Below are 22,851 nucleotides of genomic sequence, written 5' to 3' on the forward strand. Positions count from 1 at the left end.
TGTAGAATTTTGACTTCATGACAGAAACTCAAGTGCTAAAGGAACAAAAGGCTTTGTTCTAAAGAATTCCTTGTGTTCAGAGCCTAACTAGTAAAGAGCAGGCAGAATAAATAACTGTCTAACCCTAGTTTAATTGCTAATTGCATGTTTTTTGGCTGCTCTTTACTGTTTTCCTCTGTGTGTATATGTGTTTGTGTGTGTGTTTGTGTGTGTGTTTGTGTGTGTGTGTGTGACTATGATGTGCATGTATTTTTAAAAATAGGTGGACAGGGGTGTGTGTACGGAAGAGGGATGCTCATGAGTATGTGTAGAGGCCCCAGATTGATGATGAGGTACAGCTAATTTTCAAGATGTCGTTTTTCTTGCACTAAGTAGAGTTCACTGTAGTCTATTCTAGAAGGCTTTAGTTCTCTTTGTACAATACCCTGTTTAGTAATTGGTGAGTGCTATTTTTTCATGGGAAGGCCATAATCTTCCAACAGGGAATTCATGAATGACACCTATCAGAACAAAGTTTAGTAGCAGATAAAACTTTAAGAATAAATGATCAGGCATTTTCCAAACAATAATTTTTCTTTTTCATTGATTATTAAAAATTTATCATTTTCACAAGGTCAGGCTGGTCTACAGAGCTAGTTCCAGAATAACCAGAGCTATGAAAAGAAATCTCTGTCTCAACAATCCAAACCAAACCAAAACAAATTTATTTTCTTATTAAAACTAGATGTTTTCTATAAAAATTTTGTAACATATAAAGAAAAAGTAAAAAAAAAAAATCTACTATTCAGGGTAAACTAATATCAGTATCTTTTTATATGTATATTTCAGTTCTGCTTTAGTCAAATACCTGTATATTTTTTTATGAAACTACATGCTATCAGCCAGGGCCTTCTATAGTCCTTGAATTGATGACTTTCTTTTATTTTAAAGATATCAATTGTTACATCTGTTACTTATGTGTTTGCCAGTTTACCCCTGTACTTGCAATTTTGTGTTGATATCTTTTGAATGTATACATCTTCTACAGACCCATTGTATATGTTTTTACTTTTTTCAAGTTTGGCTTTTGTGCTTAGAAATGTTGCTGCAGGGGTTGGTGAGAAGGTGCTCATACCTAAGCCTGATACTTGTGATACTTGGAGTTCAATCCCTGGAGTCTACATGGTGAAAGGAAAGCACTGTCTCCCAAAAGCTGTGTTCTGACCTCCAACAACAATGGCACATGCACCCATGTACACACACACACACACACACACACACACACACACACACACATATATATATATACACAAATATACACATGCACACAGAGACAATGACAAATATAACTATAAGTTTTCAGAAGAAGTACTGCTTCCTTACTGCACTGATATAAAATATTTACCTGTATTTTCCTGTATTGCATTGATTTCATTTTTATCTACCTCCACCACCATTCTTTTTCACATAAATCAAACTCTGTTTACTGTGCTATTTAAAAACTGAGGATCAGAGACCCATGCTTGTTTTTTTAAACTAACCCAAAGAACGAATGTCAGAGAGAGAGGAACTGAGCTTCACTTGAACGTGTCAAATAAACATGAGGACATGCGCTAAGGAACATATATTAAAGGATAGAAAGTATTATTGCCGTACAACCGCATGAAGATCGCAATGCCATGCTTACAGAGCGATTTCTAATATTCTTTGAGCTGAAAAGAATAAGTCATTACAGAGACACAGTAGCTACCTGAGGTCTAGCTGAAGCTTGAGGGGGAGGTGTGCTGGGTGATCCATTCAGTTCTCTGGGCTCACATTCTTCACTTCTCTAGACAAGCCATTTTCCTCCTATGTCTGTAAGGTAGATGTCTATAAGGTACATTAAGTACCTATCAGACCAAATTGTTGAGATCCATGCACACCTGGGGAAAGAGCCACCAAGCTGTGGGCTTCCTCTGCCCTGGGGTGGATACCGCAGTTCAGAGCAGAAGGTAAAGAAACTAAGAGCTGAATTCACACTGTCTTCCTGGAGTTAGGAAACAGTTATCTCTGCCCAGGATGGAACATGGCTGTTAAAGTGTTTGCCTGAGTGTGTTTTAACAAAGGGCAGAAATGTGTTCTTTAGCCACTGGGATGTCTTAACACATTTCAAATGATTACTCACTGTTCTATTTTAGCATCACTTCAAGTAGTGCTGAGGGCACTGCTGTGCTGAGAGCACTCATGAAAAGGAGTGTCTCTCATGAGCCTAGAGCTTAAAAACAAGCAATCTAAACTAATCATGATGATATTTAAATCATAGACTATAGGTAACTACCAGTCAGAGTGCACTCTGCCTGTTTTCTGCTGGTCATTTCTAAGTCTACTAGAAGCTAGAGAAACAGAAATGTGTCCTGAAAACACTACTAGGCACTTGAGGTTGAGTAGAAAATAAGAGAATATAGTCTCCACCATCCTAGTTAATTAAGTCATCAGCAAAGAAATGGGTGATCAATCATTTCAGACATTAAAGAAATTAATGCTTTAAAGAAATTAAATGCTTGAAGGCAAAACAAGAGTGACCCAGAGTGAGGATAACTTTAACTAGATGCTCACAGGTGTTCTTCATAGATTGATGTTTTAGCAGACAATTAACTGGTGAGAAGCCAGCTCCAGGAACATTTCATGGAGAGTTTCCAGGCAGAGGAATCAGCATCCGATTAAATGGAAAAGAACTTTGAAGCTATGACTCTAAGAAGGCCATTGTTGACATAATGGAGTCAGTGGGAAATGCAGAACACCAAGTCCGAGAGAGAGAGAGAGAGAGAGAGAGAGAGAGAGAGAGAGAGAAGAAAGGAGGTCTTACAGGCAGGTGGACACAGGCACCACCTGCCATCAAAAGCAGGTATTGAATAGCTTTAACAGAGGACTGGAGTGGCAATTGGCCAATTACAGCCCCATGCTATTTACCACCAGAATGGGAATACTCAAGCAGCAGTGCCAGGCAGTCTAAAGGCCTGGATATTGGACTTGGCAGAGTGGATTAGCAGAGGAGATGAACAATGATCACACAGAATGTGTATCTGCAACTTATGTTACACACACGCACACCTGCTAAGATTCTTCTTTCAACAGCCTGGAAACTCAGTGTCTGGTTTTCATAAAGGATGCTGTTCCTTTTTATAAGTTCATTTTAAATATGTAACTTACAAATGATGGCAAATTTAACATAGAACCTGGCTTCTCTTAAATGTCTCCTATTCATGCAACTATGAGAAGATAAAGTTGCATTTTATCTGGAATGTAATGAATTCTTTCATCATTTGTTCCTATTAAAGTTTTTGACTGGAATTCTGTAACCCAGACAGTGAATAAGCTCAAAATTCTTTGTGTAACATTTGTCTAAGCACTTCTACATGATTTGAAAAGGCGTTTTACATATTCTCTCTCTCTCTCTCTCTCTCTCTCTCTCTCTCTCCCCCTCTCTCTTTCTCTGTCTCTGTTTCCTCTCTGTACAAGCGTGTGTGTGGAAGTGCATTCAAGTGTGTGTATGCAAGTGTGTGTGCATGTGTGTGAATGTAGCTGAGCAATTGCTACACTTCTTTAGCCAGCTATGGAGACAGGAGAGAGCATTCCACAGCTTTCACTTATGGCTCTAGCTTCACTAAAAGGTGTCTCTATCCCAGAACCTGCCATGTGTCTCACTGAGATTGGGTTACATATAACCCATTTGTTATTTATAAATACTTGACAATGAGGAAATTGTGCTGGAAAATCCTAAAACTATTTCAGTTCTCAGATTTTTAAAAAAAAAGGCTTTCTGGATGCCATATTGTTCCCTAATCCATCACTTGATTTTGTTGTCTTCTTTGTGTGGAAAGTTCCCAAATCTGTGTCTCAAGTTCAAGTCTCGGTCACAAGATCCATTGTCTAGAGGAAATGTCCTCTGACTACTTTTACATGTATACATGTAAGTATCTCAAGCACATCATGTGCAGCATGACTCATTAACAGTCTGTAGGAACTAACCTACTTTACATATAAGAATCTGATCAAAAGTGTTCTTTTCTTCATGAAAATTTTCTCATCCCATCTCCTCTTCAGGCACAGTCCACCACCACGTAACACGAGCAGAGTGGTATTGAAGAACTGAAATGAATTTAATGGTTTCCAACTCCTTAAGGGAAGAGATGGTGTCTTAGTCACTCTCAATTCAGCCTCACTTTAGAGACTCTGCTATGACACAGTAGGTTAACACATTAAGAAACATTGCAGGAACAGCTGAAATGAAAAGTGTATGATCTACAAATTGCTCAGGGCATCACTGTGGTTTGGATATGGCTTGAGTGTGAGCACAAGAGCTAGTGTTTGGGCAGCTTGCTTTCTGGGCCAATGTTAAGGCCACCTAGGGATTACTTACCGTAGTTCTCCAGGCTCCAGACTTCCCGTTTTAAGCTGTAACCTCTCCATCTCACACAGGTTATCACTGTGTTGTTGCCTGGCCTTAGGCCCTTGCCAGAGGCCTAATAAACAAGGCTTCCCAATTTGGGACTTTTCAGTATCCAAAACTTTGAGCTAAATAACTCTTGTTTCTTTGTTAAGGACTCAGTTTGGGGTAGTGGCTATAGTGATGAAAACCAAGCTCACAAACCTGGAAGTGCGTTCTCCCACAAAACCCCCTGCCTCTCTCTCTCTCTACATGTTAGTCTGCTTCCAAGAGGTTTCTATAAACCCCAACTTTCACTTGTTTTGTATATATTGTTCTACTATAGGTCCTTTCTGTTCCCAGTATGCACAGGTTTGCTGTTTCTTTCTTATTCACTGATGTTGGATTAGATTAATGATCAATAGCCAGTTGGTTTCTCCTATCTCATGTATAATTCAGTTCTTTCTAGGTGAACAGCTGACATTTCCTTTAAGGTCAACATTTATACATAAACTTATGTTATCATGACCAATCAAAAGATGTGCTTTCAGACCCTCATGTTGCAAATGAAATTAGACCTGATTCTCAACTCTCATTCAGTAACCAGAGTGAGGAAAGTAAGTTTTCAGACCTGAATCACTGAATGAGTCTTAGTATCCTTGCAAAATGCCTCACATGCAACTCAGACTGGAAGAAATTACCAGGATGATTTATTTTAGCGGATACAAGAAGCTTCCTGTGACATAGGGGTCAGCTTACTTTTCCTTCTCAGTGTGTGTGTGTGTGTGTGTATGTGTGTATGTGTGTGTGTATCTGTGTCTGTGTGTTTTTAATTTACTAGTGCTGGAGTAATTAATGTAAATTAATGTTTGCGACTGCATGCAAACAGAAGATAAGTTTGCCTTTCGGGAGAATTCTTTCTGTAATGGGAACTGCTATCACAAATCCTTTCAGGCTTGCCGGAGATAACTTCCTTAGGCCGTCTTTGTAGGGTCTGCCTGTTGTCAGTCCCCAGTCATGGTCCTCCCCAGGCCATTCTTCCTGACATTTGTTAATGGAGTCTGGGACAGCCTTTAGAGGTTAATCTTTGAGAAGATCATTGGTGTTGAACACTGGCTTAGCTGGCAGGATTGAATTTTATTTAGAACCTAGTTTAAGCCAAGTGTATATAAATAATGATAATAATTATTCTTTCTCTGTATTAAGCACTTATTAAATACCAGTTATAATTGTATAATTGCTATGTTCCATTCTTGAAACAGCTCTGTAGTTTAAACATTTTGGCCCATTACAGATGAAGAAGAAGATTTGAGGCTAAGAAGGTCACTGGAGGTTACATACCAATAGATGACCAAGTTAAATTTGAACTTCTATCTTGTACATTTTCTATTTCACCCATATTTACAAGACAATGTTAGTACAGTTGTCCATGTTTGAAATGAGAGGGACAAATACATTGTGGACAGCTGCATTGTAGAAATGGTGACTTGTTTGCTGAATGTAGCCCAACCAGTCCCTGCTGTCTCTTACTGAGAAAGAGATTCAGAAGAATGAGTTGCTGCCACCATGGCATTGACGCTTGAACAGAGGGGTGATGGATGTGTCTTTACGTTCCAGGAAGATTTCCAACCGGAAGCAGCCTCAGAGACCAACTGGGAATCAGTCACAAGCTCTATCTCTGTAAGTAATTTATTATTCCATTGCCAGTGAGAAAAAACTGCTGGATGAGCTCAGGTCAACCTCAGAGGGACCTCAAATGCATTAAGAACCCTGTCTTGACTGCAAGCCAAATCTCAGGCATTTTGAGTTCCTCTGTTTCTTTCAGGAACACCCCATTTTTACATTTGCATTTTCAAGGGTGTTTGCAAGCTGGGAAAATCTTGTGTTTACAGGATGGTGACCTAAGTGAAAATCAGCCCTACAGTGCTCTGATTAGCATGTAACACATGTCCTACCCTTCAGCAGTAAAACGGCTCAAGTCTCATTTTATTTCCGCCAAATTCAGTCATTTCTTGGGATCCTTTCACCTTATCTGCTTTGCCTGCATAGAACAGACCTTGCCTTCACCAGCCCTGCATGTTGAACTTAATGTAGTAATAAAACAGAAGATAAAGTCAAGCTCTTCTCTGCCAGGTCAAAGCATGGCGAACAACTGTCTGGTCCTAATGTGTAGCCATGTGGCTGAATCAGTCTTACTGTTTTTAAGCCAAGGCTATTTTTTTCTCACTGGAGAAATGTTTTTAATTCTTTCTATGGCAGGGCTTCAACAAAGTCTGGATACTGTGCCTCTTGAGATCCTGCAGTGTAGCTGATCAGTTTATATTCACACCTTTTGCCTCAAGCCTCAGGGATCACTGAGGAAGAGGTAACAAGATTGTAAGGGCCAGAGGTAGTGAGCATATGCAGAAAAACAATGCTTTCCACACAGGCTGAGATGGCCACAAACATGACCTTACAGCATCTGTGATGCATACATAAGACAAGCACTACATGGAACCACAGAAAACTCCGGCATGGCTGAAGAGGCTCGTGAAGTCTCTGCCTCGCTGAGGAGCAATTGGTGGCTTCTGTGGGAGGGGGGGTCAGTTCTCGTCAGGAACGAGGCCCCTGAGGGGCCACCCCTACAATGCATTGTTCTACACCTGAGCATATACACGCAGCACTAAGTGGACTCAGTGAGTGTTTTGTTTTTCCTTTTTTCAGTTTCCATGAAATTGGGAAGAACACTGTTGAGGGAATAGGGAAGAAAATAGAAGAAAGAGGATGGGAAAGAAAGGATATGAAGATAAATTAGCATTCTAATTTAATATATTTCTAATTCTAATATATTTTGTTTTGTTAAAAGTAGCTTAAATATTATTTTTTAGGCAGTAGACATGCCTTTGTGGTGATTTTAATTCAATTTTAATTTAATATTCTAATGTATCCTTACAAATATATAGCAAAGACTCAATACGACCAAATGCATGGTGCAGCAGAAGGAAGCACATATAAAAGGCTCTTTAGGAAATTTTTAAAATATCCACTACAGAAACAAATACTCCTGTAGGTTTTTTTTTTGGCTTGCTTAATGCCACGTAATTGTGTACTAAGTTATCATCCTGTGTAAACCAACTGCCCTAAAAGGAACCCGGAAAACAACCACAAATCTCATACAGAGGGACAGTTTCAATTTGATGTGTGGTTTGAATTTCCTCTCCAGCTTAGTGTCAAAGGAGATTGTATCACCTCACGTAACCCCGACTCTGTTCCAGGGACTGAGCGACCCTTAAGAGTTGGTTCTTGTCGTAATGCCTGGGTACACAGTGACACTCCAGGCATTGCTGAGAGCCAACTGAGAAGACCTGCAGTCACTTTGTCCAGAGCTACAGCAAGAGGCTTTTACTTGAGTGGGAATGGTTTGGTTGATGTTCTTCCTTTCCTTCAAAGTTTTTAAATGCTGCCAATCTCTTAACTTTGGCCAACTCTTTCTGATTTGTGGAATATCATACTCACATAGTGATATAAGGCTAATTGTACAGTAAATATGAGCCACTGGGTATAAGACACTAATTATAAGTCATCCATACAGGTTGAGTGGAGACTTGTAATTACAGTACTGACTTATACGGGTCATATGCACATAGCATGTGAGTATTAAGAGAGTTGTAGAAGACAAAAGCATGTGTGTTCATCAGAGTACAGCTCATGTCACACACACACACACACACACACACACAATTTAAAGAACTAGCTTGCCAATAACTGAAGGAACAAGGGCTGGAGAGGTGGTTCAATAGTTAAGAGCAATTGTTGCTCTTGCAGAGGACCCAGATTTAGTTCCTGGTACCATTGAGATGGTTTACAACCATCCATAGCTCCAGTTCCAGAAAATATTACACTGTCTTTGACCTGTGTAAACACCAGGCATATATGTGGTACACATGTGTACATAGCTACAAGGCAAACACTCATACACATAAAACAAATAGATATAAAAAAACTTGTTTAAAGAAAATAAAGAACTGAAGAAACCAGTATGTCAGTACCTGGATGGAGTTGTATTATCGCCAGCAAGGTCAGTAGAGAGTGTATCTTTATCTCTGCTCAATGTTTTAACAAATCCCTCACAAGTCATACATGGCAAATGCCAAGGTCCCAGACAAACAATTGTTTGTACATATGCCCATGTGGCCTCACACACAGGTGGTGAAACGCCATGGTGGGGAAAGGATGGCAGCATCTGCTTCCATAGTCATCTACTCATCTTCTATCCCACCGCGCTCTCCCCGCTTCTCCTCAAAGGTGTAAATGGAAACGGCGTCTACATTACACCAACGGTAGATGACTTCATCAGACTCCATAATTTCACCAACTAGGGTGCAGCCCTTTGAAAGTGAGGGGTCTTGGGATAATTCACAGACCTATGAACTGTAAATGTTTGAAGAGGGGAGAATAACAGGAAAGTGAGAGCACTCGTTTGTGGCTCGGCAACATGTGTTGTTTCTACCTTAAAACTGCAGTTTGGGTTGAAGAAGGCAAGGGTTCATTAATTTCCACTTCTTTAGTAATAGGAAATATTTACCCATGGGGAGATCTTATTTGTTTGGTCGTTTCTTTACGGATGTTTAGATGATCATTTGAGGCTGTGTTCTCTCTATTTCCCTGTAAATGGGTCATGAATTTTCACAGAGATGTCTGACTCAGAGCTCGTTTCCCTTGAAATTGTACAAGGGTTAGTGGAGAACGTGCTTAGACATTTTACACAAGAATGTTTTATTTCCATGGCAAACTAAATAATCCTTTTCTGGCCTTCCAGTGGTACTGTGGTCCTCATTTCAATAATCTTCTGGCTAGTGGGATCACCGCTAAACCTTAGCAGTACTTTCATTTGTTCTTTTAATATGCTTCTCATGTGAACCTTGCACTCTCAAGTCAAGAGAGCCAGTTTCAGGGCTAATTATCCTTATTGACGGTAAATAAGTCGGTTAAAGTGCCAGATTTTATCAGAACGTCCCCAGAGTGGAGTCAAATTCAGCTCATACAGCATCTGCAATGAGCAGTAATATGAAAAGGGGAGCTGCAGAAGCTAAGCGTGGGAGAATAGACTGTATCATCAGAAATTGCTCGAAAAGAGATCAGAATTTTAATTTTCAGTTATTAGCTGATATGAGAAAGATTGGGGACTAGGAACCAAGAAATTAAATGTCAATATTTGTATGTCTACTTAGCCCGTATCTTTTGAAATTGTCAAAGTTCAGGGAAGCTTAAGGTTGCAGGATCTACTTGACTTTGACTTCCATAAAAATACGTGCTATGTTGTACATTAGAGTTGTACACTCTTCTTGTTTAGTAATATAACAATTCAGTGCCCTATTGCCGTGGCATGATATTTTCACGGTGTGTTTTTCTCTGAAACCCTCTGTGTTCCTTCTGTATGCTTGTATGATTGTTATATGTCACAGCAGCGGACCCTTTCTAAATACACTGAGCTGTATGTCACTCTTAGGAGGGGGCCCATCACGCCCCATCAGTAACGGACCCTACTCTCACTGCCGACGCCCTGGACAAAACCATTGCAGAATTCGATACTGTGGAAGATCTGCTTAAGCACTTCAATCCAGAGTCTTGGCAAGATGACCTGGAGAATTTGTATCTGGACACCCCTCATTCTAGAGGCAGGTCATACCATGACCGGAAGTCCAAAGGTAAGAAACAGAGCCTTGGTGTTCTTCAGTAGTGAGAATGCTCATAGTGAATAAGAACCTGTGTAATCTGTTTAATGCTTTCAAGTCTGCTGAGTGCTGTCATTCCATCACGTATTGAAGACACGTGACATCAAACTCTGACCTCCACGCACACGTTCATATATGTCAGCATGCACAGATGTACATGCACAAAACCACACATACCTATAAGCAGCACACCACAGAAATATAGAATAAAATACATAGGCTAGCTTCCTATTCCTCAGCAGGTAAATCCTGATTTTACAGTGGAAGAAACCAAAGTCGGGAACCGTGCATGGGTCGCGTGCTGGAGTCTGTCTGGCTAGGTGAGAGTGGAGCCGACATGAGCTTCCTGGTCTCTGGTTTATACCAGTATTGTCTATGTGATCAACTGCTGTCATTTTTCTGGCAGCTGTCAGCGCTGGCTTTGTGGAGGATTGGCAGCGTGGGGCCAGAGGGCTGCTGTGAACAGCCAGTGCTCCTCTGTGGGCCAGCTCAGTTCTATCTATCCAGTGCTGGTTTGTTTAACATACACTGCATGTTCGTCATATCCTCCATTCCCCTCCCCCTGCTTCTCATACTTCCCCCACCTACTGGTTCTCTTTGTCCCTCTGACAGTTGCTTCTATTGTCATGTTTTCTGTTTCTATCATCTTAAGTGTCTATATGAGATCTAGAAGCCAGAAATGAAAAAAAAAAATGTGAAACTTGCTTTATGAAATTTACTTGATTAACTTAATATGATTACCTGTAGTCACATCCATTTTTCTGCAACTGACAATGTTTAATCTTACTAATGTAGTTACTTACTGAAAAGTTACTAAGTACTAAGCACTAAGTAACTTACAGGCTTAAGAGGTTAGTGTTCCAAAACAGGATAAGTGACAATATAGTGTGAAGGCATATCTGAGCACATTGTATTGTAAACATTGCAGAAAAACAACAATGAGGGGCAAAGAGAAAGGAATGTTTGGACATAACATTGGAGTAGAAATAACTCCACCACTTTAAAAACTAAAAATCAGTTACATGATACATGCATCATGCGTAGATATTTACCTTCGCTTACCAAATCTTAGAGAAAGAACGGTGTAATTCCAGTACAGAAATAACATGGCTACTTCCAGTCAAATTACTAGTACACGCTTGCTTTATTTGATAAGATCTGGTTGTTAAGTTTTGCTAGCAAGTCTCATAGGGTGTGTCACAGAGCTGGAAAGGTGTTCAGCCAAGAAACGGCCTGTTTCTCACTGTATGATGTCAAGGGTGTTTTCAGGCTCTGTGCCTAGGCTTCTCCCACACAACTCATGAGAATGCTGAGCCCAGATGACTAATTACTAAACTTCTGTCAGGGCTTTCTGCTCCCGGCTTAGGTCATAAATCTTACATACTTAGCACACACCACGGAGGAAGGACAAAAGAGCTGCAGGCACCCTGCTGTTGCCAAGATGTGCCATGTGTACATCTGTATAACTGGAAAGGAATGTCCTCAGGGCTCAGACTGGGTTCATTTCAAAGATGATATTGGTTTTATTTAAGGCATTGCTATGTTTCGGTCTCCAATAGGTTAACCTGGATACAAGTATAATAGACTCGGGTCATGAAAACCCCAGCATAAAACATGGCATCAGACACAGAATCAGGGACTTCAGACTCTGCATGCTCTCAGTACCAGCAGCTACAGAAAGGCCGTACTTCTTGGTGCCTCTCCCCTGGAAATACGAAAACTTAAAAAAAAAAAAAAAACTGAGTCCTATTTTTTTTTTTTTCCTGAAAATTATGTTGCATCAGAGACAGGAGATCTGAATTCAAATCCTAAGCTTATGGAGTTCTGTGATTTTTTTTTCTTAAATTGTTGCCCTTTCTGTGTCTCTGGTTTCTATTGGTAAGGTATATACCGGCTGCTTGTGTGGACTATTCAGGGGGCCCTTGTGAGCCCCAACCATTTGGTGCTTCTTCAAGAATGTTTAACTAGCTCTAACCAGCTTCCAGTTTTGAAATATATGTTATATGTTTGATGTGTCCACAATGAACCTATCTTGTCTCTCATCCTGTCCCTGATGTGCCCAGCATTAGGAGTACTTCAGATAAATCAACAGCAAACACAAAGAAAAATTTGTGCTTCTTTAATGGGAGTAAGCAATCCCAGAACTTGTATGGATCCTACTTTAGCTGAATCAATAATTTTACGGGGTGCATTATGAAATGCAGCTGCAGAGCCCTGCCTTAGAAACATTGACTCAGGATCTTCAGAGGAGGACGCTGGAGCACTGAAGATGTCTATTGACTCTTCAAGGTGTCCTGAAAGCCACAAGGAAGAGAGCAGAGCATTCGCCCCGTGCGTCTAACATGCGTTGTATACCTTTGGATATTAAATGAATGTTTGAAGTGCTGAGGATTGAACTGAGGGCCTTGGGCACAGCTAACAAGTGTTCTGACCTTGAGCTGTCCCCTCCCGGCTCAGCCCAGCATATTTCTCAAATCTGTAAAAATCTGCCCTGTAGACAGAAGTGTCACTTTGTTACGAATGCCTTTGGTTACAGACATAACTAACCTTGACAGAGCATTCAAGGCAATGTTCTTACTTGATGTTTGTGACAAAGTAAACACCATTTCTCTCCCCTGTTGGCTTAGGTTCCATTTTCTAGTCTCATGTAAGAAACAGCCCTCAAGGCAGACTCCTCTCATACCTTTCATTTAACCCTGCCAAGTCACCTCTGTCTCGTACTGAATAAATGTGTTACTCTAATTGTTTGTTATCCCATGGAGGGAGGCTGAGGCACCTGCATGGATCACAGACAAAGGGGAAGTTGGGTTTGATTTTTAGCTGCGATTTTCAGAAGCCTTTAGGACTTAAAAAGACAAACGGTTAGGGGCACACCCTAAAATTTGAGGAGGGGAGCAATGAATAAGGAGTAAACACCGAAAAGCAGATGTGGCATGGTGACCCCCTTTCTTTGGTACCATAAAATATGTTAATGATATTCTACAGGAAATAACTAGGCTTTCATTTTGTCTCAAGGTAGTAGGGGTTACAGTTGGGCCTTGTGAATACTAGGCAAGTACTCCCCCTGAGTTACCTTGCCCAGCGCCCTTTTTACTTTTTATTATGAAACAGGAGTTCACAAAACTCCCTAGGCTAGCCTTGGTGTCACTTTATAGCCCAGGAAAGCCTTGAAATTACAATCCAATCCTCCTTTCTCAGTGCCTCTGATACCTGGGAAATAGGAAAGTGCAATCACTGTCAGCAAGTTTCATTTACTAAGGCATGGAGCATCTTCTCTTCTAGTTTTCACAGAGATCAGAAGTCGCATTCTTCATGGTTCTAAGGAGAACAAGTCTAGGAAAGCGGAACATGAATTCCAAAAAAATAATAACGAAGTAGTAGAGTATAACAAGCTATAGCCTCTGAAACAAAACTCACATAGTAAATCAGAACCCACCCTGCATGTGGATATGTGTGAATGTGTGAGAGAGACTGTGTATGAGAGAGGAAAAGGGTGTACATGCATATCTGTGTGTGTGTGTGTGTGTGTGTGCACATGCATGTCTGTGCATGTGTGTCTGTGACAGTGTGTGTGCATGTGGGGAGGAAGGAGAGAGAGAGAAAGAGAGAGAGTGTGTGTGTAAGATAGAACCACCTTCTGTAGCCCAGGGGGGCCTAAAACTCACAGTATTCTTCCTGCTCAGACTCCTCAGTTCTGAGATCACCGTTGCGGGCCCCCACACCTGACCCAAAAAAAGCATTTTGAAATCCAATGTCATTATTTACTTCTACTTTCTCTGGTGGGAAGGAGAGTGGGTGAAATGTGGTTCTTTTGTCCAGAAAATAGCTCAAAATGAGTGAGAGGAAATCTGGGACAGATAGCTATGTTTGAGCCAGGAGTTCCGCAGAGAAGGCCTGCTACTCTCCAGTTCTCAGGTGGGTGAGCTCAAGCGCTGGCTGTACAAGCTTCAGGACGGTAGAGAATACACCACGAAGCTAATAGAGCCAACTTTTAGCCTTCCAGAGGAAGACAGGAGGAGTAGCATCTCAGGTTGGATTCTGTAGGTACCTATAGCTCCAAAACCCAAAATTTTGGTCAATAATATCAGTCTTACACATTCACCATCACAAATGCTCAAAAGGTCTTCTCTAATTCAAGTTTCTTATACTTTTTCTCATAGCTCTGAGTAAAGAGAAAATTGGGTAAACTGTGTGGGTGTTCTTGCTAGCAGCTGCCTACAGCCTCATAGCTTGCTGCATGAGCACTGTGGTTTAACAAGCTATGATTCAGTTAAATGAAAGGCCTGTGAACTTAGGTGCAATATATTTCTTTAGGCTCAAAATAAAATCACACATTTCCACATTAAAAGTATTCAGCCCTAGGCTCTGCTGAACTGGACGTTAAGTGAGGGGTTATATGTGTAGATTAACAGCACAAATGAGGCCTAACTCCTTGCTTCTTAAAGGAAATTTTTTTTTTCCTGAATGGCAACATGTCATAGCAGTGTCCAGCACATAGTGGCAAAGGTCCACAGTGAAAGTGCTGTGATGAATTTTTTAATTCTTTTATCATCATTTATTACAATTTATTCACTTTGTATCCCGGTGTAGCTCATCTCCCACTCTACCTCCCTCTTCCGCCTTTGTCCTTCCCCAGAAAGTAGGGGAAGTCCTCTACTGGGGACTGACCCTATCTGACCCTAACCTATCAGGTCTCATCAGGACTGTCTGGATCCTCTTTCTCTGTGGTCTACTTAGGCCACCTCACCACAGGGAGGTGATCAAAGAGCCAGCCACTCTGTCCATGTCAGAGACAGCCCCTGTTCCCCTTATTAGGGAACCCACATGGTGACTGAGCTGCCATGGGCTACATCTGAACAGGGGGTCTAGGTCTTCTCCATGCATGGTCCTTGGTTGATTAATGGGTCTCTGCAGGACCTCCTGAGCCCAGAATTTTTGGCTCTGTTAGTCTCCTTGAGCTCCTGTCCCCTCCAGCTCTTTCTGTCTCCCCCTTCTTCCATAACATTCTCTGTACTCTGCCCAAAGTTTGTCTATGAGTCTCAGCATCTGCTTCAATACCCTGCTGGGTAGAGTCCTTCAGAAGCCCTCTGTAGAAGGCTCCTGTCCTGTCTATCCTATTTTCCTTTCTGAATGAGGATTAAGCCTCTTACCTAAGGTCTTCCTTATTGTTTAGCTTATTTAGGACTGTAGATGTTAGTATGTTTATCCTATATTAAATGGCTAATATCCACTTATAAGTGTGTGGCGTGGTGTGACTCTAACCACACAAATGAAAGACCTGTATGGATAAAACTTCAAGTCTCTGAGGAAAGAAATTGAAGAAGAAATCAGAGGATAGAAAGATCTCCTATGCTCATGGATTGGTAGAATTAACATAGTGAAAATGTTTATCCTGCCAAAAGCAATCTACAGATTCAGTGCAATTCCCATCAAAATATCAACACAATTCTTTACAGACCTTGAAAGAACAATTCTCAATTTCATATGAAAAAAAAAACAGAATAGCTAAAACAATCCTGTATTATAAAAGATCTTCTGAAGATATCTCCAACCCTGAGCGCAAGCTGGACTCTAGAGCAACTGTAATAAAAGAAGCATGGTACTAGCATACAAACAGACTGGTGGATCAATAGAATCGAATCAAAGATCCAGAAATAAATCCACACCCACATACGAATACTTGATTTTTTACAAAGAAGCCAAAACCATACAATGAAAAAAAAGACAGCATCTTCAACAAATGGTGCTGGTCTAAGTGGATGTCTACATGTAGAAAAGTGCAAATAGGTCCATACTCATCACCTTGTACAAAAGTGAAGTCTACGCTGTGATGAAATTCTAAAGCAAAAGCTATGGTTATGTGGTTACAGCTAAGGGTAAGCACACTTGCGTAAAATGTGCAAGGACCTGGGTTCAGTCTCTAGCAAAACACCCATGCACACGCATGCACACACAGACACACAGATATACACAGAGAGAAAGAGAGAGAGACAGAGATAGAGAGACAGAAGAAAGACAGAGATACAGAGAGATACAGACAGAGACAGAGGGAAGAAGAGAGACAGAAAAAGGGAGAAAGAGAGAAGACAGAGAGAAATGGGAGAGGGAGGGAATGAAACAGTATAAAACATTAACAAATGTGTTGGTCTATTCCAAATTAACAGTTGCAAATCATTAATAAATTATGTTCCTCTCCAAAAAAATTACTAGCTTTGGGTTTTACATGCTGAAGTTGACATGTATTCCTCTTTGTCAGTATTTTAACACTAAGTGTGGCAACTACCTTGGTATTCAGTTTATTACAAACACACAATATGAAATACATGACTTCCACAGATCCAAAATGGGTAGCTGTTATAACTCTGGGATTGTTCCTAACCTGTGTCTGAGGATCTAATATCAATTCTCTTCATGTCTTTATGACATTTTGCTCTAATGTCTGAAATATTTGACTCTGGTTTGTACACTAAGGTAAACGATAGCCACAAGGAACTGGAAGAAAATGAATGTAATAAATGAGCCATATCGAGAAGTTTCCAAAGGTATTGAAGTAGTAAATATTTGGAAAACCAAGTGTGTACAACTTTCTCTCTATGTTTATTTAATCCCTGGGTGAGAGTATTTTTATAAAGCCCTTGACTGATGTCAGTAAGCACGGGGTCAGTCAAGCTGGAGATGGTCAGTTAGACCCTCAGGAGCACAGGAAAGAGCATACCACAGAAGATCTCCTTTTCTAATAAATCACTGCAATATGATCAGCCTCCCTGTTTTTTCTAGAACATGGTAGACACCAGAAAAAAAGATTTCACAGTATTCAAAGTGTTTACCCTCAATACCAAAATAGAGAAAGAGAAAGAATGCTGTGGGGAGAAGAAGAACAACAACAATAACAATGACTTTGAAGCCCAGCGAACCTGTGGTACAATTCAAATCCTAAAACTTTGGAGTAGCTTTGGAGAAATCATGCCTGGTTCCCTGGTTCCCACACTTTGTAAAATGGTTCCTTTGCAAAGCTGTATGAAGTAACAGCATATCCAGCGTCTAGTCACAGGTATACAAATGGTTCTTAGTATATAATTTAATTGCTTACAAAGCTCTGTGCAGAACCAATCCATTCACTGAGAGGCACTGAGATCATGCAGTAGTCTGCAGAGCCTCATGCAGTCTCCAAACACTGTCACGTCTCAGTGTCTGTGTAATAGTTACACTCATTAACAGTTTACACAAGAATTGCCAAGTACAAAACTTGTTAGGATATTGCCTACCCATAAACTTTCTAGAACTTGTTTTGATCATTGAGAATTTCCTCTCTCAAACTTAGTGTTTTTTCTCCAACATGGAATCTTTTTTGCCTTTTTGCTTTCTGGACCATGAAGATTTAGAGTTGCAGGGTGGGGAGCCTAGACTCACTGGGTGTGTTTACTTGAGAGAACATGAAATGAAAGTGAACACACCGGGCCATCGCCCCTCTGATGTTTAGATGAAGGTGGCCACAATCCTCCTCTCCTCAGCTACTACTGACAGTATAAGTGACTCTATGTTCAGCTGACCTCATTTGTCTGCAACACTAATGTGGGTCAGACCTACTGAGAGCCGAGATTAATACCTGGACTTCAAACAGTCTAAATTCATTCAAGCGAAATAAATGCATGCCATGAGACTATCATTATTTCCATTTCTTGCTGAAAGAGAAACAAATTCAAAAAGGTTCGCTGACATTGACTAAGCAGAGAGACATGTCATGGACCTAGCTTTGCTGGCTACAAAGCTATGGAGAATCTACTGGTGTTTAAAGCTTGGGATCATAGGCTTAAAGGCAAGATACTTTCAAAGCTCGCTGACTCCTAAGCATCACTTCACTTTTTTCTTAATTTTGATGTCATAGACAGGCTGCGTGCATTCCCTCAGCATTGCCAGAGTTCAGAGACTTGCCTAATAATGGTGTCAATATTTTTCAAATCTAATTCAATGCCATCTAAGTTATTTCCTAGAACATCTTGGCTGAGTATTTACTAGTTTTAGACAAGTTACTTAACTCTTTGCTGTTTATGAGTCTCCACATCTAAAAGATGAAGATAGTAGTGTCCAAAGTAAAAGCTTGTCTTAAAAACCAAGAAGTGTGTGCAGGAACACCCTTCCTACGTATCGTAGGGTCAGTAAATTCCCATTGTCACATTGCTTATGGTGTTTCTGAGCCTTAGAAATCAGCAGTTGGCTGATGACATTTTGTTGTGAAGTAGTAGGTTATTTTTTAGAGATTCAAATGGTGAATGTTTCTACTTTTAGGATATTCAGCCTGCAGACCGAATTAATGAAATTTAAAGTATTCCATAGTCTTAAATTTAAAATATCCTAATTTCTTAAAAAAATGATGAAATAATTCTGAGGTTTTTAATCTCAATTTTTGATTGATGTATAACAATTGTTTCCACAGTTAGGGCATGCTTTCTAGAAGAGGGGATTAACACATCACAGTGGGATTGTAAAGACCACAAAGTGGATAGAACCCTGGGGAATTTATGAACTTTGAAAAAAACTAAGAGCCACTGGTTGTTTGTTATAAAAACACAGTTATTCCTGTATCCCTTTCACCTCCCGCCTTCGCCCCACATCAGTGTCACCTGCTTAGCACTTTCCTAATAGGTTTGTTGCAACAGTCCCCAACACACAAAGGCTGTGTTCCTCAGCACCTCCAGAGGGGCAGCTTAGAGGGAGCCTTCTTGAAGCCAAGCTCTAGGCCAGGTGTCATCTTGTGCAGCAAGCGCTCTCCATGGTACAGCTGACTGACAGCCCTGATTTCTCCTATCTTCCTTAACATCTTTTGCACTGCGTTCTAGATCAGGTAAGAGATAGGAGCTTCCCAGCATATGAGACAATAACCTGATTCAAATTATTTCTTTCTCTGTGTATGACTGGAAAGATTATGCTGAAAAGAATATGAGTCATTTCTTTGATTCATTCACATAGCTGTTAGTTACTGAATACCAATTCTTAGCAAAAAAAAAAAAAAAAAATTCTGGCACAAAGATGAAGTTGTATTTTCTTTGATTCTACCTTGCTTTTACTGGCAAACATAATGCAGTTTTAGAAGTACATCTTTAATGAGCTGTATTTGCTTCTCCCACTAGGACTCGCACAGTAGGAGAGGAAAAGTAATGATGATTAGTCTGCTTCTATAAACCTTAGAAATCACTGGAAGAGAAATTAGAGATGGCTGGCTTTTGTTTTTGTCTTTTCTTAATTTTTCAAAGATCCCTGTTTCCTCCACTGTGAAATTAGATTTCATGCAGTCATACATGAGAAGTTGATACAGTTCTTTACTAGTGATCTAATAGGAACAAGACAGGGCTGATTTACTCCCAGCACCTAACACCTCATCTATTAGAAATGGGAAGGAGGTGTACATTCATATGTTCATTCTAGGGTACAAATAGAATTCTTATCACAGCCCAACTAGCCCGTGCCCGGGCTGTACTTCAACGCTGGGCCTGTAGCAGAAAGATACCTCCTAACTCAGGGGCAGCATTCTACTACGGATCACTGTGTTGTGAAGAAGGTTTGCATCATGAAACCTTCTTACCATTCCGAGAACACTGTCAATGAAGAGTTCCCGAACCTTAACTAATGTCGATAAGCCATTTTAAAACAATCTAGAGTAAATTGGAAAGGATAGCAAAATTGACATTATAATACCATGTCCACTTGGGTGAAGTAAAGGGATTTAATTAGATGAAGTGGTGAGCCTTTGAATTAAGCTTGGGACATCTTTGCTGTTCAGTCCCAGAGATGGAAACCACAAAGGGCAGCTGCTCTCCCAGTCTCCCAGGGAGGCTGTCACTAGAGTGCTTCTTTTAGGAACACCTGGACCCTTATTCTCCTGCTCACTTTGTGGACTATTTCATAATCAGTGTTCTCTGCCTGGAAACTTGGTCTCTGGTGCAGAATGCCTACTGTCACATTATTCGCATCTAGTCAGAAGAACCTGTTCATTCTAGTTCTAAACTGAGCACCTCTGTGGTCTCTGTCCCCTGCTGGGCACTACAGCAGTCACACCAATGAATGACTTCATGCATTAAACTGACAGCCTTGTAAGCCTCTCCCTGTAAGAAAGTGAAACAAAACTAGTGTGTTTTACCTAGATTACTGAAGAAACCTTGTGGTTTTGCTGGATTCCCATGGAGAAAGCATGCTGCAATAGAGGCCCCTGCCTGTGAGGGTACAACCACTCAGTATGCTAACTTTGGCTCAGCATCCTTTAAGAAAGCCTGACACAAGTCCAGGGATGTTGGTCTTCTTCTTCCACCACTGGGTTTCTCTGTTTCTGTGTGTTAGGAGAAAGGCTATGTACCAAAAGGAGCAAGGGCATTAATTGCAGCTTTACCATTTTTACCATTTTCTCTTCACTTTCATTATTCTCATTTCAAAAAAAAAAAAAAATGAGGAGCAAAGAAATGTAATTAAATACTGAAGTTGCCTGGCATAAGGCTACAGTCAGGAAACAGTGATTCCGTGCTGTTATGCCCTGTCTCTGCCTTTGCAGGCATCGGCATCCGGAGCCATCCCCCACTACCACATGCTATTTGCATTTGTTTACTCTCCTATTGAATAAATGCATAGCCGTTATCCCTGGCAGCAGTTTTGGCCGGCTGCGTCAGCCTGGTCCACCAGCACAGCAATGCAGAAGCCAGCCCGAGTATTATCTCAAGGTGACATTGTAGTGGCTGACTGCAGCACCTCTTAATCCCTTTATGCAATCCTTCCTGCTTTGCTTGCAGTTGTTGGCAGGGCTTTAGCAGCAATAAAAATGGTTCCTTTCCCAAGACACAGCTCATTCAATTTAAAGCTGGATTGATTATAGCTAAACTTATGACATGTCTTTACAAAAGAAGAAAAACAGCAATAAATTATGCAGAGTGATTATGTAGCATTTATTGAGTCCCCACTGTGTCCTGTGCTCAGCACATATCAGGAATAAACTGCTGCGCTTGAGAATCAAAGCACAGCTGTCTATCTGAAAAGGCACTCGGGGAAGTCCATCAATCCAGGTGCCATTTAACTTCCATTCAAGAGTCGCCTGGCCAAATGACTGTTCTGTCGGTAAAGTTTTCTGACTGTATGGAGTTAGGGGACTCCTGGCCCATGTCTGTGTCTTCTCTTAATACTCTTTCTCTCAGAAACATTTCACTATCATCCTTGGCTTTTGATCTATGCTGCAGGAATTACTCTTTTTTTGTTCCTCAAACGGTTTTGACTCAAGACTATTTGCAGAGGCTAGAGTTCAGGTAGAGCAGGTGAGGGTGGCTCAGGTGTGGTGACACAGGTGAGGATGTCGAAGGTGAGGGTGGCACAGGTGAGGTGGAACACACGTGGTGGCACAGGTAAGGGTATCGTAGGTGAGGGTAGGGCAGGTGAGGATGGCGCAGGTGAGAATGGTGCTGGTGAAGGTGGCATAGCTTGCCTGTCACCTGTGAGGCATCTCCTGAGGCAGCCTGGCCATGCACAGGGTAGGGTACTAAGTTTGGAAGGCAGGACTTTTGTCTAGCTGGAGTTGTGCGGTAGTTACTATGGGCATGCAGCAATTGTCTTAAGAATACTGTTTAAAGTGTAAGTTATGCAACAATGATACAAGTAAATACTATGGCTGTCTTGGTTTCTTTTCTTCTACTGTAATGAAGATGGCTCCCCAACACAAGCCACTTAGGAAGGAAGGCTGCACTCTGGCTCACAGCTTGAGGTTATCATCCATCCCTTTGGGGGTGTCACAGCAGTGGAGCTTGAGGAGGCAGCTTCTTGCCTTGCATCCACAGACAAGAATCAACAACCAACAAATGCTACTGCTCACATCACATGTTCTATTTTATGCAGTCTGGGATTCCTGCTCAAGGAATGTTTCCACTCACATAATGATGGGCCTCACCTTATCAATTAGCCTTCACAAGTGTGCCTGGAAACCTGTATGCTGGCAACACCAACCATCACAATGACTTGGATTGGAAAGTTTAGCATAACATTCTCAATACATAGCAATCCCCATTCAGGGTAGTCCTTAATAATCATTATGTAAGAAACGAGAGAGAGTGAGAGAGAGAGAGAGAGAGAGAGAGAGAGAGAGAGAGAGAGAAACTGGCTTTTTCTTTCCTTACTTTAGCAGGCAACTTTTAAAGAAGGAAAACATAAAAGTGGAGAGAATGGAATGAATTAAGATAAAGAATATTAGTCAGCCTTCATCACATGACAGGTCTGCTCTGTCCAACCTTTTCAATATTTAAATGTTTAGAAGAGGAAGCAGAGGCTGTTAAAAAACATTCCACTGAAAGGAAACAACCTTAAGATAAAGCTAAATCCTCACTGCAAAGCAAGACACTACTGCCACCTAGAATTCCATACATGCTCGTGCACCTGTTCTCTGCACCTGGGATATGCTGCCCACATGCACCTGTTCTCCCACCTGGGATATGCTGCACACATGCACCTGTTCTCCCCACCTGGGATATGATGCACACATATGCACCTGTTCTCTTCACCTGGGATATGATGCACACATATGCACCTGTTCTCCACACCTGGGATATGATGCACACATGCATGTGTTTTCTTCACCTGAGATATGGTGCACACATGCACCTGTTCTCCCACCTGGGATATGATGCACACATGCACTTGTTCTCCCACCTGGGATATGATGCACACATGCATGTGTTCTCCGCACCTGGGATATGATGCACACACATGCACCTGTTCTCCCACCTGGGA

General features: G+C 41.1%; 1 protein-coding gene across 2 annotated transcripts in view; it reads left to right on the forward strand.

The window, feature by feature from the left end:
• Pdgfd (platelet derived growth factor D) overlaps positions 1 to 22,851 on the forward strand; it is a 221,001-nt gene that overhangs the window by 180,741 nt on the left and 17,409 nt on the right. For both annotated transcript variants that reach the window (XM_055615397.1, XM_055615398.1), the window contains exons 4-5: positions 6,002 to 6,064; positions 9,873 to 10,071. In XM_055615397.1, the coding sequence (XP_055471372.1) occupies positions 6,002 to 6,064; positions 9,873 to 10,071 (262 nt within the window). The remainder of the gene's footprint in view (positions 1 to 6,001; positions 6,065 to 9,872; positions 10,072 to 22,851) is intronic.

This window comes from Psammomys obesus, unplaced genomic scaffold, assembly GCF_907164565.1.
Source record: "Psammomys obesus unplaced genomic scaffold, mPsaObe1.curated_primary_1811, whole genome shotgun sequence".
NCBI classification, from domain to species: Eukaryota; Metazoa; Chordata; class Mammalia; order Rodentia; family Muridae; genus Psammomys; species Psammomys obesus.